The sequence below is a fragment of the Bactrocera latifrons genome, unplaced genomic scaffold (genome assembly GCF_001853355.1).
Source record: "Bactrocera latifrons isolate USDA-ARS-PBARC rearing strain unplaced genomic scaffold, ASM185335v1 scaffold_56, whole genome shotgun sequence".
In the NCBI taxonomy this organism is placed as follows: domain Eukaryota; kingdom Metazoa; phylum Arthropoda; class Insecta; order Diptera; family Tephritidae; genus Bactrocera; species Bactrocera latifrons.
Genome location: NW_017537223.1, coordinates 211,173 through 228,418, shown reverse-complemented (window position 1 = coordinate 228,418; position 17,246 = coordinate 211,173). Strand labels below are relative to the sequence as shown.

The 17,246-nt window shown below is 39.7% G+C and overlaps 2 protein-coding genes across 22 annotated transcripts in view; both read left to right on the top strand.

The window, feature by feature from the left end:
* Nucleotides 1-17,246, top strand: part of LOC108974501 (serine/threonine-protein kinase N) — a 61,929-nt gene that overhangs the window by 37,748 nt on the left and 6,935 nt on the right. For 11 of the 15 annotated variants that reach the window (XM_018942372.1, XM_018942371.1, XM_018942370.1 and 8 more), the window contains 2 exons: nt 11,883-13,223; nt 14,795-15,517. In XM_018942372.1, the coding sequence (XP_018797917.1) occupies nt 11,883-13,223; nt 14,795-15,517 (2,064 nt within the window). The remainder of the gene's footprint in view (nt 1-11,882; nt 13,224-14,794; nt 15,518-17,246) is intronic. The other 4 variants (XM_018942378.1, XM_018942376.1, XM_018942377.1 and 1 more) reach the window with 2 other exon arrangements.
* LOC108974503 lies at nt 3,210-11,344 on the top strand. Of its 7 annotated transcripts, none has more exons than XM_018942381.1 (6): nt 3,229-3,662; nt 3,720-3,889; nt 6,708-7,296; nt 7,360-7,812; nt 8,592-8,900; nt 9,173-11,344. In XM_018942381.1, exons 3-6 carry the CDS (start codon nt 6,877-6,879, stop codon nt 10,913-10,915), a joined length of 2,925 nt encoding a protein of 974 aa, XP_018797926.1. In that variant the 5' UTR covers nt 3,229-3,662; nt 3,720-3,889; nt 6,708-6,876; the 3' UTR covers nt 10,916-11,344. The 7 variants fall into 7 exon arrangements, with proteins under 7 accessions (XP_018797925.1, XP_018797926.1, XP_018797929.1 ...); XM_018942382.1 differs by lacking the exon at nt 3,720-3,889 and having other exon boundaries at nt 3,276-3,294; nt 3,376-3,662; nt 6,628-7,296; XM_018942380.1 differs by lacking the exon at nt 3,720-3,889 and having other exon boundaries at nt 3,210-3,294; nt 6,628-7,296.

The following is a 17,246-nucleotide window of genomic DNA, read 5'->3' as shown; positions in this document are numbered from 1 at the left end:
ATTAAAGTCTCTGTTTGTAGAATGCTGCGAAATGAAGGAAAATAAATTTTCGCCTTATTTTTTTCATTGCAATGAGATGTTTTTAATGAGAAAGTGATTCACAATCATAGCATTTTGTAAAAGTAATTCCATAACCCCGAATCTATATTTCAACTGCTCTCTGTAGTTGGCATCGAGCAAGAATTGGGCTAATTGCCCTGCTCCATTTTAATCGTGCATTTTCGTGCGATCGCCAACAATTGCACGTCACTCGAGAGTAGATCATGTCGTCCGGCGCAGTACACGAACCTTGGCTACTTATCTCGTGGATTTGCTACGTTGGGGAAGGCGCATAAATTATGCACACGCCTTTGTATGTGTTCCAACATATTCGTATCGCTTGGCTTTATTTTCCTCACTGCTATTTATATTTCGTTCAATTGACGATTTCTTTTAAAAATAGAGAAAAACTAGTAGAGCAAAGAAAGAAAAAGTTTTTAAATAAAAATATTGAGCTGCAAAACGATAATGCTTTGTGTATATGTATATAATTATATACTTAATATGTGCAGAGGCACTTGAATTCGGCGCTGCCATTCTAATTAGATGACGGCAAATTGGCTATGCTTGCGGAGCAACAGATAATCGGGCAGAAAATTTAAGTTTTGGCGAATTCAAAAAAAAAAATATCAAAATGTATCGAATGTTTTGAAGTTTTTAAGGTAAAGAAAAAAAAAAAAAAATTGAAAAAAAAAAAAAAAAAAAAAAAAAAAAAATTTTGTAAATTCACATGAGAAATTCGAGCAATAAAAAATTAAATATTTGTGGAATTATATAAGGTCTCAAACGCCGTTAAAAAAGGTCTCCACCTTCTCCGTGAATCAAATCTAAACATAAAACATTCTCRATAGACTAAAATATGTTCTTCGTGCAAATACCTGCGACCAAAGAAAAAAAATTGGTAAAATGGCCACGTTTTAAAAATAATTCAAGTTGGTTGGTCATTTGTTGTAAAATCATCCTCGTTTTTCACCTGCCAAGATTCGCTTTTGATAAGATCAGAAGGCGATAGGCTCATATACAGATCCTTGTTGTTATAAACCAGACACTGGATTGAGTTTTAGAATTGATTGGAATTAGTATGGCTCAACAAAGATCGGAACTAATGCTAAGATCAGTTTTTTGTGAGCTATGATGGTTCTCCTATCGATAGGTAGCTGAGACACACAAAAACATAGCTCTATGCCAACTAACCACTGCCTTGTGTGGCGCATTTGATTTGTCCTCTCTCGGTTGCAGTATCACTTGCAAGAGCTCGACTAATCCATTTATTAAATGTAGACGCGTAAATATGCTTCTGTTTATGGCATCTGGCGATCCGTTCATTGATTTTTATTCCGCTAGATGTGAGTGTGGGGTTTGTAACACCTAGAACAGTTGTGGCACAGTTGCTCGTAATTGTATATAAGAAGGTGTGTTCGTGCACTTTACGTATCGTGTTTATTGTTATGGCCCACTGTGTTTAGCTTGTTATTTGTTGTAGGCTTTCTTTTAACTCCGTTCTATCGACCACATTGCGGTGGCGGTTACACGCCCTCTACAACCATTTGCCTGCACCAAGTGACCTACATATATATAATTAAGTGAGTGCATTTATGAGTTTATGTTTCAAGCAATTTGTTGTTTGTGTGAATAATGAGGCAACCATTTTATTTTGCTCATAAAACTTAAGTAAAAGTTTTCTAGAGCTATTTACTAGCTCTTCGCAACATGCACTGCTTTGTGCAGTTTTCATTGCCTCAGCAGTCCGGCTGTTAGTAGCTCTGAAAGATGCGCTTTGATGCCGAGACTCCATGCTACTTTGTTTTATTACCTTCGCATTGTAATAAAGCAGGCACTTGTGAACTTAGAACAACAACTTAAATTCACTTTGTGTAAATATATTAGAGAATGCAATCAAAGAAAGTTTCATATAAAAGTAATGTAATCAATAAGATCTAAAAAAAGAGTAGCCACAACAAACTTGCTGCACTTAAGTAGTTTTCCAGCTGATAGAAGTGCCACAGTTTTTGGGTTATTATCAATGCTTTTGATACCAAGTTAATATTAAACAGAAAAATCATTTACTGAGAGATTTGYCAGATTTTCCGAAAAGCGTTTTCAAACACTGTACGTGCCTGCTGAAAACCCAAACGTTTTGATTACCAAGCCTTGTATAACAACATTCTTTGGCTTATATTATACTAGGAGCTAATTAGATGCTCATTAGTCTTGGAGGTCTTTTGGCATAACACAATCGCAAGCCACATTGAGCAAGATTCACTCAAGAACCAGTATCAACAACAACAATAATGTCAGCCTCGAAATCCAACGGAGAATTACTTTAACCAACAATGTTACTTCGGACTGAGTAGGCAAATGAGAAGTAAAGTCGTCTCTCAACGAACAAAAACCAAACTCTATAAGTCACTCCCGCCCCGTTATATGGTGGAGAGTCATGTACGATGACAACATCTGATGAGTCGCCGTTACGAGTTTTCGAGAGAAATGTTCTGCGAAAGATTTATGGTCCTTTGTGCGTTGGTCCCGGAAAATACCGCATTCAATGGAGCGATGAGCTGTATGAGATGTACGATGACATTCACACAGTTCAGCGAATTAAAAGACAGCGACCACGCGGGCTAGGTCATGTCGTTCGAATAGACGAAAACACTCCAGCTCTGAAAGTATTCGACACAAAACCCGCCGGGGAAGCAGAGGAAGAGGAAGACCTTCACTCTGTGGGAAAGACCAGGTGGAGAAGGRCCTGGCTTCGTTTGGAATCTCCAATTCCTTCGCTGTTGTTAACTCGAAGATTCTCAAATAGGCGTTCAATGTCATAGCAGAAGTTAAAATGTGTATTTTCCGGATAAAGAGACCGATTTTAAGTATATCTGAAGAAACAAAATTTGTATATTTATTAAGATTGAGATACTTTAATAATCTTAATTTGTATTATCTCTTATTGCTCGCGTAGAAGAACACCTTCTCACCATCGCTCTGCTAGCTAAACTCTCTATTTCCCTTTTTTTCTATGCATACGGTCGCTCATATATGTACGAATTTCCTATTCACATCTCACGAAAATGAGAAGAAWATTCCTAGCAAACACAGATTTTCACGGAGCTTTTCGCTAACCAGCTGCCTGTTTGACGTTTTTTCGCTTRTGAAGCCGATCGAGCGGACAATTGGCTGGTTAGTTGTGTTCGTGCCGTGGTGWTGTTGAGAACGTTTTCATGTCCGTGCTGTGCGTCGTCTTGCGTGTTTATGCGTTTTGTGCGTAATGTTGTTGTTTAACATCCACTATATATATAAAAAAWWWTTTTTAATAAAAATTCTCAACACAACAATACATAGCTTGGSGAAAAAGGAGCATCAATCATCACATGCCAGCGAAAAACTATTGCTGAAACGCCTTAGTAACCGTTACAGGCAGCTACTTCATAGTGAAATGCGAATAATCGAGTGTTTATAAAAGTTTTTTATATCTTTTTTTACTGTGTGTATAAGAAAAATGATCAATTCTCACGTTGAAGGCGTTTATTTAACATTAATATCTGCGCTTAATTATTTTGCTAAAAAGTTGATTCAAAGTTGCGCAATCGGCTGTGGTATATGAACGTATTGTTGAAGTGATCTTCAAGGTGTGGAAGGGTATTTTCGTTCTTATATAATGTATTAATAAGTATATGTCTGTACAGGATGTGGCACCGTCATTTCCTACAACACGCTGAAGCTCTCGGTTGACTGCCTGCAACGTTGCCAGCTTTTATGAATTGACATGCGTTGTTGGCGATTTATTTTCGTTTGCGACCTCAAAAGTCTTCTTACCGCCCATCCACTGTGCCGCGAATTCGAAACATTTGCACCTGTAATGTAAATATAATTGTGCGAGGCATAAATGCAATGCCGTTGACTTGACTGCGCATAAAATATACTTTTCGTCGACTATACAGGCTAATAAAGATGTTTCTTCGCCTCTCTATTTATACGTACATACATATGTATGTAGCGTATGTGTGTGTGCCCATTTTTCTTGCCGACGTCACAATGTGTCGGTCGAAAACTTAAAAATAAAAATCTTAAATTGTAATAAATTTATAAAAGAAAATTATTTAAAAACGAGAGTGTTTTTTGCACCACGAAGACCTCGGTGAACGACGTGTGCGCGTCTGTGGCAGCTGTCGGACGTTGTAAAATGTGTAAAGAATAAATGAATTCGTATTTTTAAACGCATTATTATAGATGCACAAACAAAAGTAGTTGCCAAATATTTGACGCACATATTCCGCGTAATTTAAGATGCGCGCTGCTTGAAGTTACTCATAAGTAGCATGTAAAAATACACCAGTCTCTTCTCAATAAATCTGTTATGTGGGTGATGAGAGACGATTATCGTGCTTTTTTTTTTATTATAATTAATATTTTGCTACACAAATTCAACAGTTTTGTACTACACTGCACTACTACATTGCATACGTAAAAGCGTATCTAAGTTACGATTGTAGATGTGTATAAGAGACAGGTACTACACTGCACTACTACATTGCATACGTAAAAGCGTATCTAAGTTACGATTGTATCGAACAATTTTTCCTTGAGTTTAAATCCTATTCACTATTTAAAAATCCAGTGATCGTCTCAATTCGCTGCAAGTTCTTGCAATTGATTCCAAAGTAATTGAAGGCCGGGAAGATAATATACCCTAAGTCCATAATGCATAAAGTTTCTGCATCGAAATTTGGCGCCTCTTCTAGATCATCGTACTGGAAGCATTATTTAAGGGGTCAGTTTGGGGGGCTGTTTTTTTGACATTCTTTTTCATAGAAATTTTTATTCTACAATAGAACTTTTTTCACATATCATGAGGTATATGAGTGTATAAACAAATTTTTTCGGAAGTTGTTGATGACATCTGTCGGAGAAATAGCTGGGTTAATGAGATGCGTTTTTCCACTGGAGGACACGATTTCTCATATTTGGATCATCTGAAACACAAAAACCCAATTTATTCTTAAAATGTACGTGAATGGTTTTCCATGTTTTTTTTTTATATAAATTTTGTCATAACATTATCAATAAATTATAAAAAATTATGAATCTAGTAGGGACGATAGCTAGGCGTTTTGTGAACATGAAAAAAAAAAAAAACAATATGCAAATCTGTTGAGTAGTTCGACCGGAATCATGACCGCCAGTTTAAAAAAGTGTGTTCTGAGAAAAACGCATTTAAAGTTTGAGGTGTGCACTACGAGCGCTACGAACGTCGGTATTATTATTGGGCCTTTTACGAAACCTTCCAATGGTAAAGTAGGTTTCCATATTAATTCTAAGGGTATAAAGGAACAGAAAATGCAAAAAAAAAATTTTTTTTTAAAGATTACCCTTCTGACACCTTAATGACGCCGTTACATTTTCTTTTTCACAATCATAACGGGGTTTTTCAATAATAGCGCTACAAAAGTTTTTTCAAATAAGTCAAAAACGCTTTATTATTTCTGGGAAAGTACGTTGGATGCCATTATGTATAAAACTCGATTTCCTTTGCTTGTTAAACACGGGCACGCTTGCAGAATCATCCATCGTTGCTGGCAGATCATTCAATTCGGCCAATTCTGTTATCATTGAGCGGCAGCGATTCCCATCAGCAGTAACGTGCCGGTCATGATCATCACGGAWGAAGTATGGCCCAATGTACGCCGCCAGCCCATAAACCGCGCCAAACCGTAGTTTTTTCGGGTGGCTTCGAATGAGCTTTGAACAAAGAGCCAACGTTAAATTTTGTTTTAAAATTGGYAAAACTTTTACCGAAACGTTTCAGTTGATGAAACAAGTTTATGGCGATGATTGCCTAGCCCGTAGCAGAGTGCTCGAGTGATTTCAACGTTTCAAAGTGGTCGTGAGGACACAGATGACGAACAACTGGTGTGCCAATCAAAATCCGTGATCATCGGAAATTCCATTGAAACTGTGCGTGAATTCATCAAAAATCAGCCGAAATCATCATTGAAATTCATGGAAATGGAATAGAACATCTCCAAAACATTGATTTATCCCATTATGACCGACCATTTGGGCTTACGAAAAGAATCCAACATTCGACCTGGCCATTATTTGACCAAAAATCAYATTTTAACCATTAACCACTCCCCGTATTCCCCTGATATGGCACCGTTCGACTTCCTCCTTTTCGGAAAAATGCATTTGCCCATGTGAGGAAATCGCTATGCAGACGTAGAGGCCATTCCAAAGGCTTGCACATACTGGCGGCCATACCGGCCAATGAGCTGAAACTATGACATTGAATTAAGAATGTCAAAAGGCCAGGTAGAAATATGGTGTCGTTTACTGTCTCTATCGGTCTACTTTTGTAGCGTCCCTTATAATTTTGGATTTAGGGAAAATATCGGTTTTTTTTTGTTTTGCTTCCTAATGAATCTTTGCAGAACTTCCGGGCTTTTTAGTCCCTGCCATAACAGCAGGAAATTACCTATTCAAAGCAAACAGAGTTTATTACGAAAAATAATTAACTGTTAAAAATATAATATTTTAGTAATAAAAATAAATAGTTTTGTTGGTATTTTACGAGTTAAAATAATAAATTTTTAGGATCTCAACTCAAAAATCTTTATTATAAATATCCTTTTATGAATGTGAATAAATGAATATGTTTTCGAAACGGCTTTAAGAAACCTTTAAAACAACGAAAAAATTCGTGAGTGAACGTGAATCAATGTTATTCAAACGAAATTTGAAAAGAGTGAAAGTAGAAGTCACATGCTGACTGAAATAACGGACAAAGTTCAATATACAAATGTGTGATAACCGTGGATCACCTGTGATTTTCCTCCCGCAATCATGAGTGATACCGGTGATCGCGATTCGCCGGGTAAAACACCACCYGAAACAGCTAACAACGGTAAACCACAAAGTGGTGAAACGCAAGRCTCGTCTCGACAATATCAACAGCGGCCGCAAGCCACAGTTAATCCACCTGCTGCGACTGTATTGCCGCCGCAACCGCACGAGCTGACCGCCGAGTGGACGGTTCGTGCGCAGCTAACATTCGCTCGAGCCGGCGAAAAAGTGCAGCGCGAATTCAGCTCAAACGATCCAGTGAATCCTGTGCGTGTGGTGTACAAATGGTCTRCATTTGACTCACCACTGCCGCCAGACGATGATGCCGACGTTGACCTCATGGACGATTCTTCGTCTTCAACCTTGCATAAGCGAAACTCGTTTGCCAGTCGTGGATCACGTCAATCTACACCGCTAAAGGTGAGCCAAACACGCACATCGCCRCATACGTATACAAATATATACAAACTTTTGTACTCATAGACCGCACAACACACCCGTCGTTGGCAGCAGCAGCCGCACGAAAGCTTCCGTTCGACCACCTCATCAACCAATGCCGACCTAGGTGGAGGCGATTCGGCATTTAGCGGCTCCAATACTTCTAAACAACGCCAACGACCCTACCCGCAGCAAACTCCAACCGCAAGCGCCACTGGTACGAATACAATGGGCGCTATCTACGGTACGCGCTGCCGCAGTACGTGCAACATTGTCGTCTCGGCCGTTGCGGACTTTCTACCCACAAATCATGCAACTACCGAAGACGCGACGTCTACACAAACAACGACAAATGAAGACCTCAAGGTGAGCAGTGGGCCCGGATTAGGAGGCGCGACGACACATGTCAAAGCATCAGCGACAGACTTCATTCCGGAAGAGGAGGCTGATCCGTTTGTATTCAATACAACGGCGTCGTACACTGTTTTACCTCAAGCGGTAATAGTCAATTAGAATTGAAATGAAATAAATAAGAACACAGCAAAGGCATCCAAAGAGTCGGGCCGATGTATATGTAAACTTTTGAAATCAAAAAAACATTCGCCGTTTTCTGTGATTTCGAAATATTTGAGCTGCCGAGGATTTCAGTGGTTCAACAAATCAGTGGGCGGGCGGCAAACGGGCCTTTTTCTTCATCCATCCATTGGTGTGCTTCAACGCCAACACGCGTCCGTATGTGCATATTTTGCGTGTAATCCGTTTTAATCTCCACGCTGTCTAAGCGAATCCCACAGTCCCGCTGATCGACACTTACCACCCCGCTTCGCGCCTAATTAATTAGGCGCTCATTGTGCGCAACCAACCACTTGAAGACAATGAATGTTTATTGCACTTTGTTTTTGTGGCTCTTTCGTGGACTTTTTCTCCTATAATTTTCGCATTGCTATTTTTACTCTTCGCCGCATTGGCAAAAAGTGCCAAACAAAACAGAAATGGCTCGTTGATTCGATGATGACTTTATACTTACGTTGCGAGTTCATTCGCATTTGGCACAAAAGCCAAACCAAAAACCAAAATGTAGCCAATAGATTTTTATGGATCGATTTGATTCTATTCATGCAGTTAACAATCTGTTTCAATAGCGCTGTGAAAGTGTCTCATTGATTTTCTGTAAGTATTGATTAATTCTTTGGTTTTCCGCCGACTCTGCGTGATGCCATGTGCTATAATCACAAGATATATGTATTGTATACGTTGTTGTTTTATGTTTGCCTTAGTCCATCGATTCTTCCATATCCACCGGCTCGAAGAATTTCACCACTATTGGTAAAGTACTGGCTCTTCGTGACGCTTTCTCACAGACAAGCGATACGGAGACGAAATATTTTGAAGAGCGTGAACGTGAATACGAACGACGCCGGTATGCTAATAGCCGTAGTCCGATTGACCGTCGAATAAGGCAGCATCAACTAAAAGAACAAAAGTCTTATGAAAGTCGTCGTGCCACTACGGAAGGTTTACTTCTGTCGCCTAGCGGTCGTTCTGGTGGCGGTGATTCCTATGTGGACGAGGCAAACTCATTTCTGGTAAGTTCACTTCGATGATGGTTGGAAATTTATACGGGCTAATTGACCTCTTGACTGGGACCTTCCTTAAATACAATACGAGCTAGAAAAATTTCTCTACTTCATACACTTCATACCCTTCTAGGCACTTTTCTCTTTCTAAGATCTTCAAGCATTTGGCTAAAAAAATAACCTCAAATACTGGTAGACAAGACAAGACTATATGACAGACTTTTCCTCAAAAATATTCCAAAAAATTTATACAAATTTCTAACGGTATGCTTTTCATATAGCCTTCGTTTTTAACTTCTCCATCGCATACGTTCAAATCTGCCTCTATGCCGCGTATACCATCAGTGCCAGAACAGATACGCTCCCAACAGGAGCAACAACAACAAACACTTGCCTCTAAGCAAAAATCAAATTCAAGTGAACCACTGAAGAAACCGCGAACAGTACACATTGACGTCTATTGCACGGGATCTGAAGATGATGAAGAGGAAGAGGAGGCAGCTGAAGGCGAAGATGAGGGTGATCATGCCGATGCCGAAGCATCTGCTAGTTCGAATGACGAAGATGAGAACGCAAGTAAACGTTATGAATTGGAATCAAATTCCACGCCTCAAACCGTTTTTGACAACGAACAGCTGTTGCTTAAGCACAAGCGCATTACGGGACAAATACTGCCACGGCGTTTACAACAACCCGCAACACGCGCCGATACCCAAACCACAAAAGCACCGAAAACGGAAAGCGCAGGTGAYTTGAGTCTTGGACATGCCATAACCAAGTCCAGCACTGCTGAGGAGGTATCTGAATCCAAGCAATTACTATTTCGGAAACACATTGGCGATCAACGTGCCGCCAAATTGGCAGTTTTACGTCAAAAGTATATGCGTCAATCAAGTGATGATGCTATYAGCTCAAATTATCCCAACTCATCGCGTTCTACAGTGCGCGACGCCACGTGTAGTAGCATTGCCTCGAGCGTAGTCACACCATCCCAAACTGAATATCCCGACTCACCGTGGAAGGACATTGAGGATCCAGAAGAAATATACTCACTTGCGAAGTCGGACAGTTTTGAATATGAAAATACAACCGATCGGCTGCGCATAAAGCAGATGGAGCGGTTCTGGTCGCGTACATCTTCCATGGATGAGCCAAGCGGTCAACGTCAAATGTTATCAGGCTCTCCAGTACGCGGTCATATGCAGGGAGCTTTCCTACAACCCATATCGGAAGTTAGCTCAAAGCGAAMCTCACCTTTTAAGACGCCCTTCACACGCTATGACACTTTGCCTTCCGAATCCGAAATCTTTTCGGAAGCATCTGACATTTACTACACATATCCTGGCGCAACCGCAACAACCACAACCCTGCAYTCTTCGCCTGCATACCTGCAGCAAACATCACACTTTCCGCGCAATCGTCCCGGATTTTTGCAGTTTTTCGGCCCATCTACCTCACCGAATCCACAGCAACAAACACATGTTCCATCCCACTTGACAAACACTGCACGGGAGGTAACATCAYCACCGCCTGCCGAATTGCTGTACACAGGGTATCAACCATTCCTACAGCGTTGGAAGAGCGAGACGCGTGATAATCTCTCCACACACGACACCTCATCGCCTGCAGATCACAGTAGCTGTGCTGGATCACCGCCGCTAACGTCACGGCAAATTTCGCCAGGATTTCAAAAAAGTGGTAGTGAGGCGCCGCCAACCACATCGTCAGCAGCGACTTTCCGTCAGTCGCCAATAACTGCGCGACGTTTCGAAATGAAACACGAGAGCTCTGCAATTAGCGAAGCTTCTACAACCTACTCCGGTTACACAGCCGAGCACTTGTTAAAGGCGAAGAAATTCGGCACTGTAGTAAGTGCAGCGCGTAAACCRGGCCATCATGTGGGACCAACAAAAAACCCGAGTTGTGCTTGTGAGAGCTGTCAGCGTTGGCTTGCCGARCGCTTTCAGGTACGCGGACGTGCTTTCTCTTTGGGAGAGCGCCCAATACTGCGGCGTCCCACTTGAGGGACTGGATATCATAAATTAAGAATGAATGCTCACTGCCATATATTATATTAAGGTTTAATGATAACTGAACTTCAAACCCAATATTAAATTGCATTTATGTGACATAAATGAATAAAGAAAACGTAACGATTAGGTCTGGATGTACATAATGCTGATTAACTCGTAAACTAGTTAAGCAGCTTTCAAACACATTTCACCTCAATACATGCCAAAATGAACTTTCATTGAATCCGGAATACTAAATACTCATTTATGTACCGATTGTTTGTACCTTTAACTTAAAGAGATCTAAGTGTAAAACTAATATTTGCCTAAATGTTAAGAATAAAATGGAGAGACTTATTAAAGTTTAAACAAAATGTTCCTCAATTTCCCAGCTGAATTGTAAAAGTACCAAATAAAATTCAAATTCTTTATATAAAATAAGTTTTGTACTTTTTTTTTGGAATTACTCAGTAGCTTGCAGATCCAGATATAGGCWAAAATCTTCGTGAAATTTCCAAAAAATTTTAAACAAATTAAAACTATTTGAATCGGATCTTTTGAGGTCCTGCCGAAAGACCGTTTCATGAAGATTTTTTGCGACGAAAATCTTCGACACAGTGAGGACTGCGCAGGGATTATGGTGTCTCATTGATGAGCGATAATTTTGTTTGAGATTTCATCCATGCGTATACATATGTCTTCATAACAGACAGACTTAATATCGCGGGGTAAGTATTCAAATTAATCAATGTTCATTCAGAGAGAGAATCATTGTTCTGAAATGGATTCATTTATACTAATTTCAAACCAAGTCTTGTTCAACATTTTTAATACTCAGCATTTTAAGGTTTGAATATAACAAGGTAACCAATCCAAAAACATACATTTTTTAACTTATTCACTTAAATATTTCCAAAAAATTGAACCCTTTGATGTGAGATTAATAATTAATTATTGTCATTCTGCACTCYCCTAACAGGCAAATATAAGCCTTAGTGAGTCTTCACGTAAGCTGGATCTGCTAAGGCACTCGCTTGACTTGCGACGTCTGGAATTGCCCGTGGATTCACCGGCCGCACACCAACTAAAATCGGAGCTGCAGTCGGTACAGCAGGCTTCGTCGCCAATTCCAGTCACATACACGTCCCTGCAACCCTTTCACGGCGGTCTGTTGGGCGGCAAACCATACCAACAAGTCTCCTCACTCGGCCGTTGCGCCAGCGTATCCGGTAAGCTTGAAGTGCGTTTGATGGGGTGCCAAGATTTGCTTGAAGATGTGCCTGGACGTTCGCGACGCGATAAAGATAACAATTCCAGTCCGGGAGATTTGCGCAGCTTCGTTAAGGGTGTAACGTCCCGCAGCAGTTCGAAGAGTTATTCAGTCAAGGATGAGACATCGTCTGAAATAATGGCAGTCATAAAGCTAGATAATATAACGGTGGCGCAGACATCTTGGAAGCCTTGCTCGCAACAGGCTTGGGATCAGCGCTTCTCCATCGATCTAGATCGTTCCCGTGAACTGGAAATTGGCGTTTACTGGCACGACTGGCGCTCCTTGTGCGCTGTGAAATTCTTGCGTTTAGAAGAGTTCATTGACGATGTGCGACATGGTATGGCATTGCAATTGGAGCCGCAAGGTCTGCTATTTGCCGAAATAAAATTCCTCAATCCGATGATATCGCAAAAACCGAAGTTGCGTCGCCAGCGTATGATATTCAATAAACAACAAGTGAARAACATACCACGTGCAAAGCAAATGAACATCAATGTGGCCACATGGGGCCGTTTGCTGAAGCGCAATRCACCCTCCAGTTCGCACCTCGCCACCGAAGGCACAACACGCGGTAATTCACGCGACAGCGAATCGCCCATTTCACGCTCACCCTCGTCCGGGACAATCGATGCCGAACCCGAACCATATTCACCCGGCCAGCAGGCACGTAATTTGGAATATGATCCCGACGCGGGTGTGCACGATCACGTCGAAACACCTGGTGAATGTCCTGATCCCGAAGTGAGCGGTCTGAGTGGCATGCGACCACTTTCGATGCAGGGCATTGCAGTGCTGCCACCGGAAGTGCCTTCACAACCTACACAATCTTCTACACCACAACAACAGCAGCAGCAGCAGCAACAACATTTATCTACGAAAAACAATAACTTGCATTTGCAGATCGCCGGGAAGCATAGCTCAAAGACAACTGCTGAAGTTGTCGGCGGCATGCCGCTGGGCTCGAGACCCACTTCGAAATTGCCAACACCCACGCAGACGCAGCCGCCACCCATTCCGACCACGGCGCCACCTAAACTCGATCCAGAGGTAAGTGATAACGTGCAAACAACAACAAAAATAAATGCTTCACTCATAGAAAACATCGAAGACTGTATGAAGAAAACTTCAAGCAGGATTTTATTTACTGTTGTGGTTATTAATTTGTAATTTTTGTTTAGTACGCGTTGTATATTATTAAGTATATATATTGCTCAGTTCCGTTATACTATTAGCTTGTTAAGCAACTGTGTGATATTTTGSCGTTTTAAGTGGAATTGGTGTTTGTTGTTGCTCTTGTATTAGGCTATTGTAAATATCTAGTTGTATTGAAGTCAGTAAATGTAACGGTGTTGGAATATTTTTGAACCAAAATTATTATTTTTAACCATTTAACAAATTTGAACACATTTATATCGAAATTAATACATTTCTTAAAAATTAACATGTAGACTTCTGGCTAAAAACTTATTTGAGGTTAGGTACTTTATTTTAAAGTTTTTAATTTTGAAATTAGCATCGAAACGAGCAACTTTGTCTTAAAAATGTAGATAAAACTCAATATTAAATTTTTGGTTAGACTTGAACTCAAAAYAGGGCAATGGCGATTTAATAGACGCTGGCGGTAGCTCTTAGTTGCATGCCTCATACATGATTGTGTAATATTTTTCATGACAATTTCGTTGAGTACTTTCTAGTAATTATGGTTAAACTATGGAAGGTTGAATACTGCCGAAGATTGTTGGGCCTGACCCAGATAAGATGTGTCTACGACCTGTCTTTTGCTCAAATGGTGAAACTGTTGGCAGCCTTAAAAGATATCGAGTAGCAACTCTATTTTCACATTTCTTTTGCTTAGACCTAAGGGCCCTTTAAAGTAGCGTATGTCGGCGTTCAGTCGGTTCAGTTAAAATGAAGTCTGATGACTAGTTTTCACTGTTGTGTCAAAAGCCATCAAAAATACCCAACTTTAAACTAAAAATTTGCCGTTGGAACCTTTTTTCTTTTTACTTGGGAATAAATTATATACAATTTGGCAGACACTTTTTATACCCATTCAAACTGAACGATCAAAATCAACAAAATGGTCAATTGTGAATGAAAAACAATCAACACTCACAGCTGTTTTATGTTATGATGTTATTTTATTTTATAGCATAAGGCTTTCATACAATCCGAAAGGTATAAATCACTCTTCGGTGGAAAACCGAAGAAACTGCAGTTAACGTTTCAGCAAAAGTGATTTAATAACTGCCAATGACAAAATCAAAGGAGGCCCAATTTAATATGATTGAGTCTACTCTATAAAAGATATTTTCACCAAYAACCATCAACAGTTCAACCATGATTGCTAAGAGTTTCGACTTTCATCTACTTTATACATACATATTTGTAAATATATTTTTGTGAAATGAAATCCAGAAATATTGAATATATATATATTTATTTATATACTTAAGCCTATATACTTTTATTTATTCCCTGTAAAAAAAAGAGTTAAATACCCTCTGTCTCTTCGTTAGCGATCCCCACCCTCTCATGCATTTTGTACGCATTTTAGTTTTGTGTCATTTTTTGTGTTTGCGAATATGTTTTCTTTTTTTGTTGTTAATCGACGACAGTTACAGAGCGCATTGCGTGAATTCGATTTTCTCAATCAAATGGACTCACAGCCCAATACACTGCAACGGCCGGTGCATCAATACAATCGACAACAACAACAACAGCAACAGCATGCGCAACAGCAACCACCAACACTGCAACCGAAACCCCAACAACAGCCCATGCAGCAGCAGTACATTGYCTCGGCCGCCCAACAAACACTCCAGCCATATCACACACTGCCCACTCACCAGCCAATGCCATTGCAGCAGTACCAGCMACCGGTCGCTGGTGGTCAGGGTCGCCAGCAGGGTTCAATGCCAACAACTCCTGAAGCCAATAGCCAATCGGTGGTGGCCCCGCATTTCGTTAATACAGCAGTGGCGAATAATAATAGTAAATACAATGTGCCGCATGTGGCACGCCAAACTAGTCAAAGTAGTTTCAGAAACCAGCAGCAGCAGCAACACCAAAACTACAATAATAATAATAGCAATGCAAATGCGACGGTCGGTGGCATGGCYAATATGTACCATCGTCCAGTGCTGGCCATGCCGCCGGTGATATTGATGGGCGGCGAGCTGGGCTCCGTCGATATGACCAGTCCGATAATTGAGATGCCACCGTCACCAGCGCCGAGCGCATTGCCGATTGTGGAGTATCCCGATGACGATGAGTATGCGGCGCTCGATGTTGCGGCGACGAGTTACAGCACCGATGCTGGTGATCGTTTCTGTGTCGAGGTTAGGATTAATATTATTTTTGTGTTTTTTATGTTTCATTGTTTTCCTGCACATTTTATGTTTGTTTTAATAGTTTACAGTTATTTATGTTTGACGAGTTTTTCTTACATACATACATACATACATACATATATAAGCTAAAGGCGAGGCTGTAAAGCCTGTTTGGATTTTTTAACTTGTCCAGCATGTTATTTACACAGTTTGGATGAAACATTAAATTTAATAAAATCGATTTCGGTTTATGCTCTGTTTTAAAAATCATTAAAGATTTAAAAATTATTTTTTTTTTCACTTGAGTTGAGCAATCAATTTACTTTGTTTTTTTACTTTCGTGTTTTTTTTTGTTTAATTTTGTTTTGTGTTTTTCATTTGACTTGTTTTTAGAGTTTATTTTATTTTTATATTTTTACGTTTTTCGTGCAAACTTTTAACATTTCAATATTTTGAACACAAGCGTGTATAGAAAGTAATAAAACTTTCCAATTTTATCACTCAATTTGTTTATAATTAAAATATTACTTTTTTTGACTTGTAAATAATGTGCAACAGTCCACGGTAGTCCTTTGTTTTTAATCTGTAAATAACCTCACTCGAAAAGTGTGCTAGAAATCCACATCCCTCACACCAATTTGTGATTATCTCTTAATCCCTCGTAACCACTTGTATTTAGCGTCCTAACTCTTAAATGTTGCGAATAAATTGTTGAATTTTTGAAATAACCTGCACATAGTTATGTAAGCATTGCATATAAATCACACGCCAGCGCTCCCACACTCACACACTTAAGTTTTGAAATGCTATTAATAATTTTATTATATATTAATATCTGTKATGCTAAAACCGTTTCCATTCCGTCAAACTAATTCTTATTTTTATATAAAATTTTTTTTCCTAACTTCGTAATAGAAAAAAAATATTGGGTAGTCGAAAAAGTATTTTCGTTTGACCAGAACCGTCACATAAGCAGCCATAACATAGCCACGGAACTTAACATCGATCATCAAATGGGTTTGAACCAAAAGAAGCTCGATGTTTGGGTACCACATGAATTGACTGTTAATTGGAGAGGAATCTGCTCCAGCCTGGTTCGAACGATTGATTCTACGCGTTACTGTCAACAACTGATGAGATTCAAACAAGCAATCCAAAAAAAAAAAAAATAAAACGGTCAGAACTGATTAACAGAAAGGGCTTCCTCTTTCATTAGGACAACGCTAGACCGCTCGCATATTTGATGACTCGGCAAAATTTGGGAGAGCTTGGCTGGGAAGTTTTGATGCATCCACCATATAGCCCTGACCGGCTTACCATTTGTTTCGGTCAATGCAGAACTCTCTTAATGAAGTAAGGTTGGCTTCAAGAGAAGCCTGTGAAAATTACTTGTCGAAGTTTTTCGCCGAGAARTCAGAAAATTTTTATACTAATGGAATAATGTCTATAGCGGAAAAATGGCAAAAAGAGGTCAACCAAAATGGTACATATTTGGTCCATTAAAGTTCATTATAAATATAAAAAATATGTTTGATTAGAATACGAAAATACTTTTTCGACTACCAATATATWTTTTTTAATTTTCGTTTATATTTAATAAGCGAGTTGCTCAAGAGTGTYTATAAGGTACATATAATATTTCAGCTGTCAAAAAATGGAAAAATGGTCCATTTTGTTTGGGTTTTGAAAGAGAGAAAGAGTTTCACCAAATTTCGTTGGTTTGCTTTCGACAGAACGG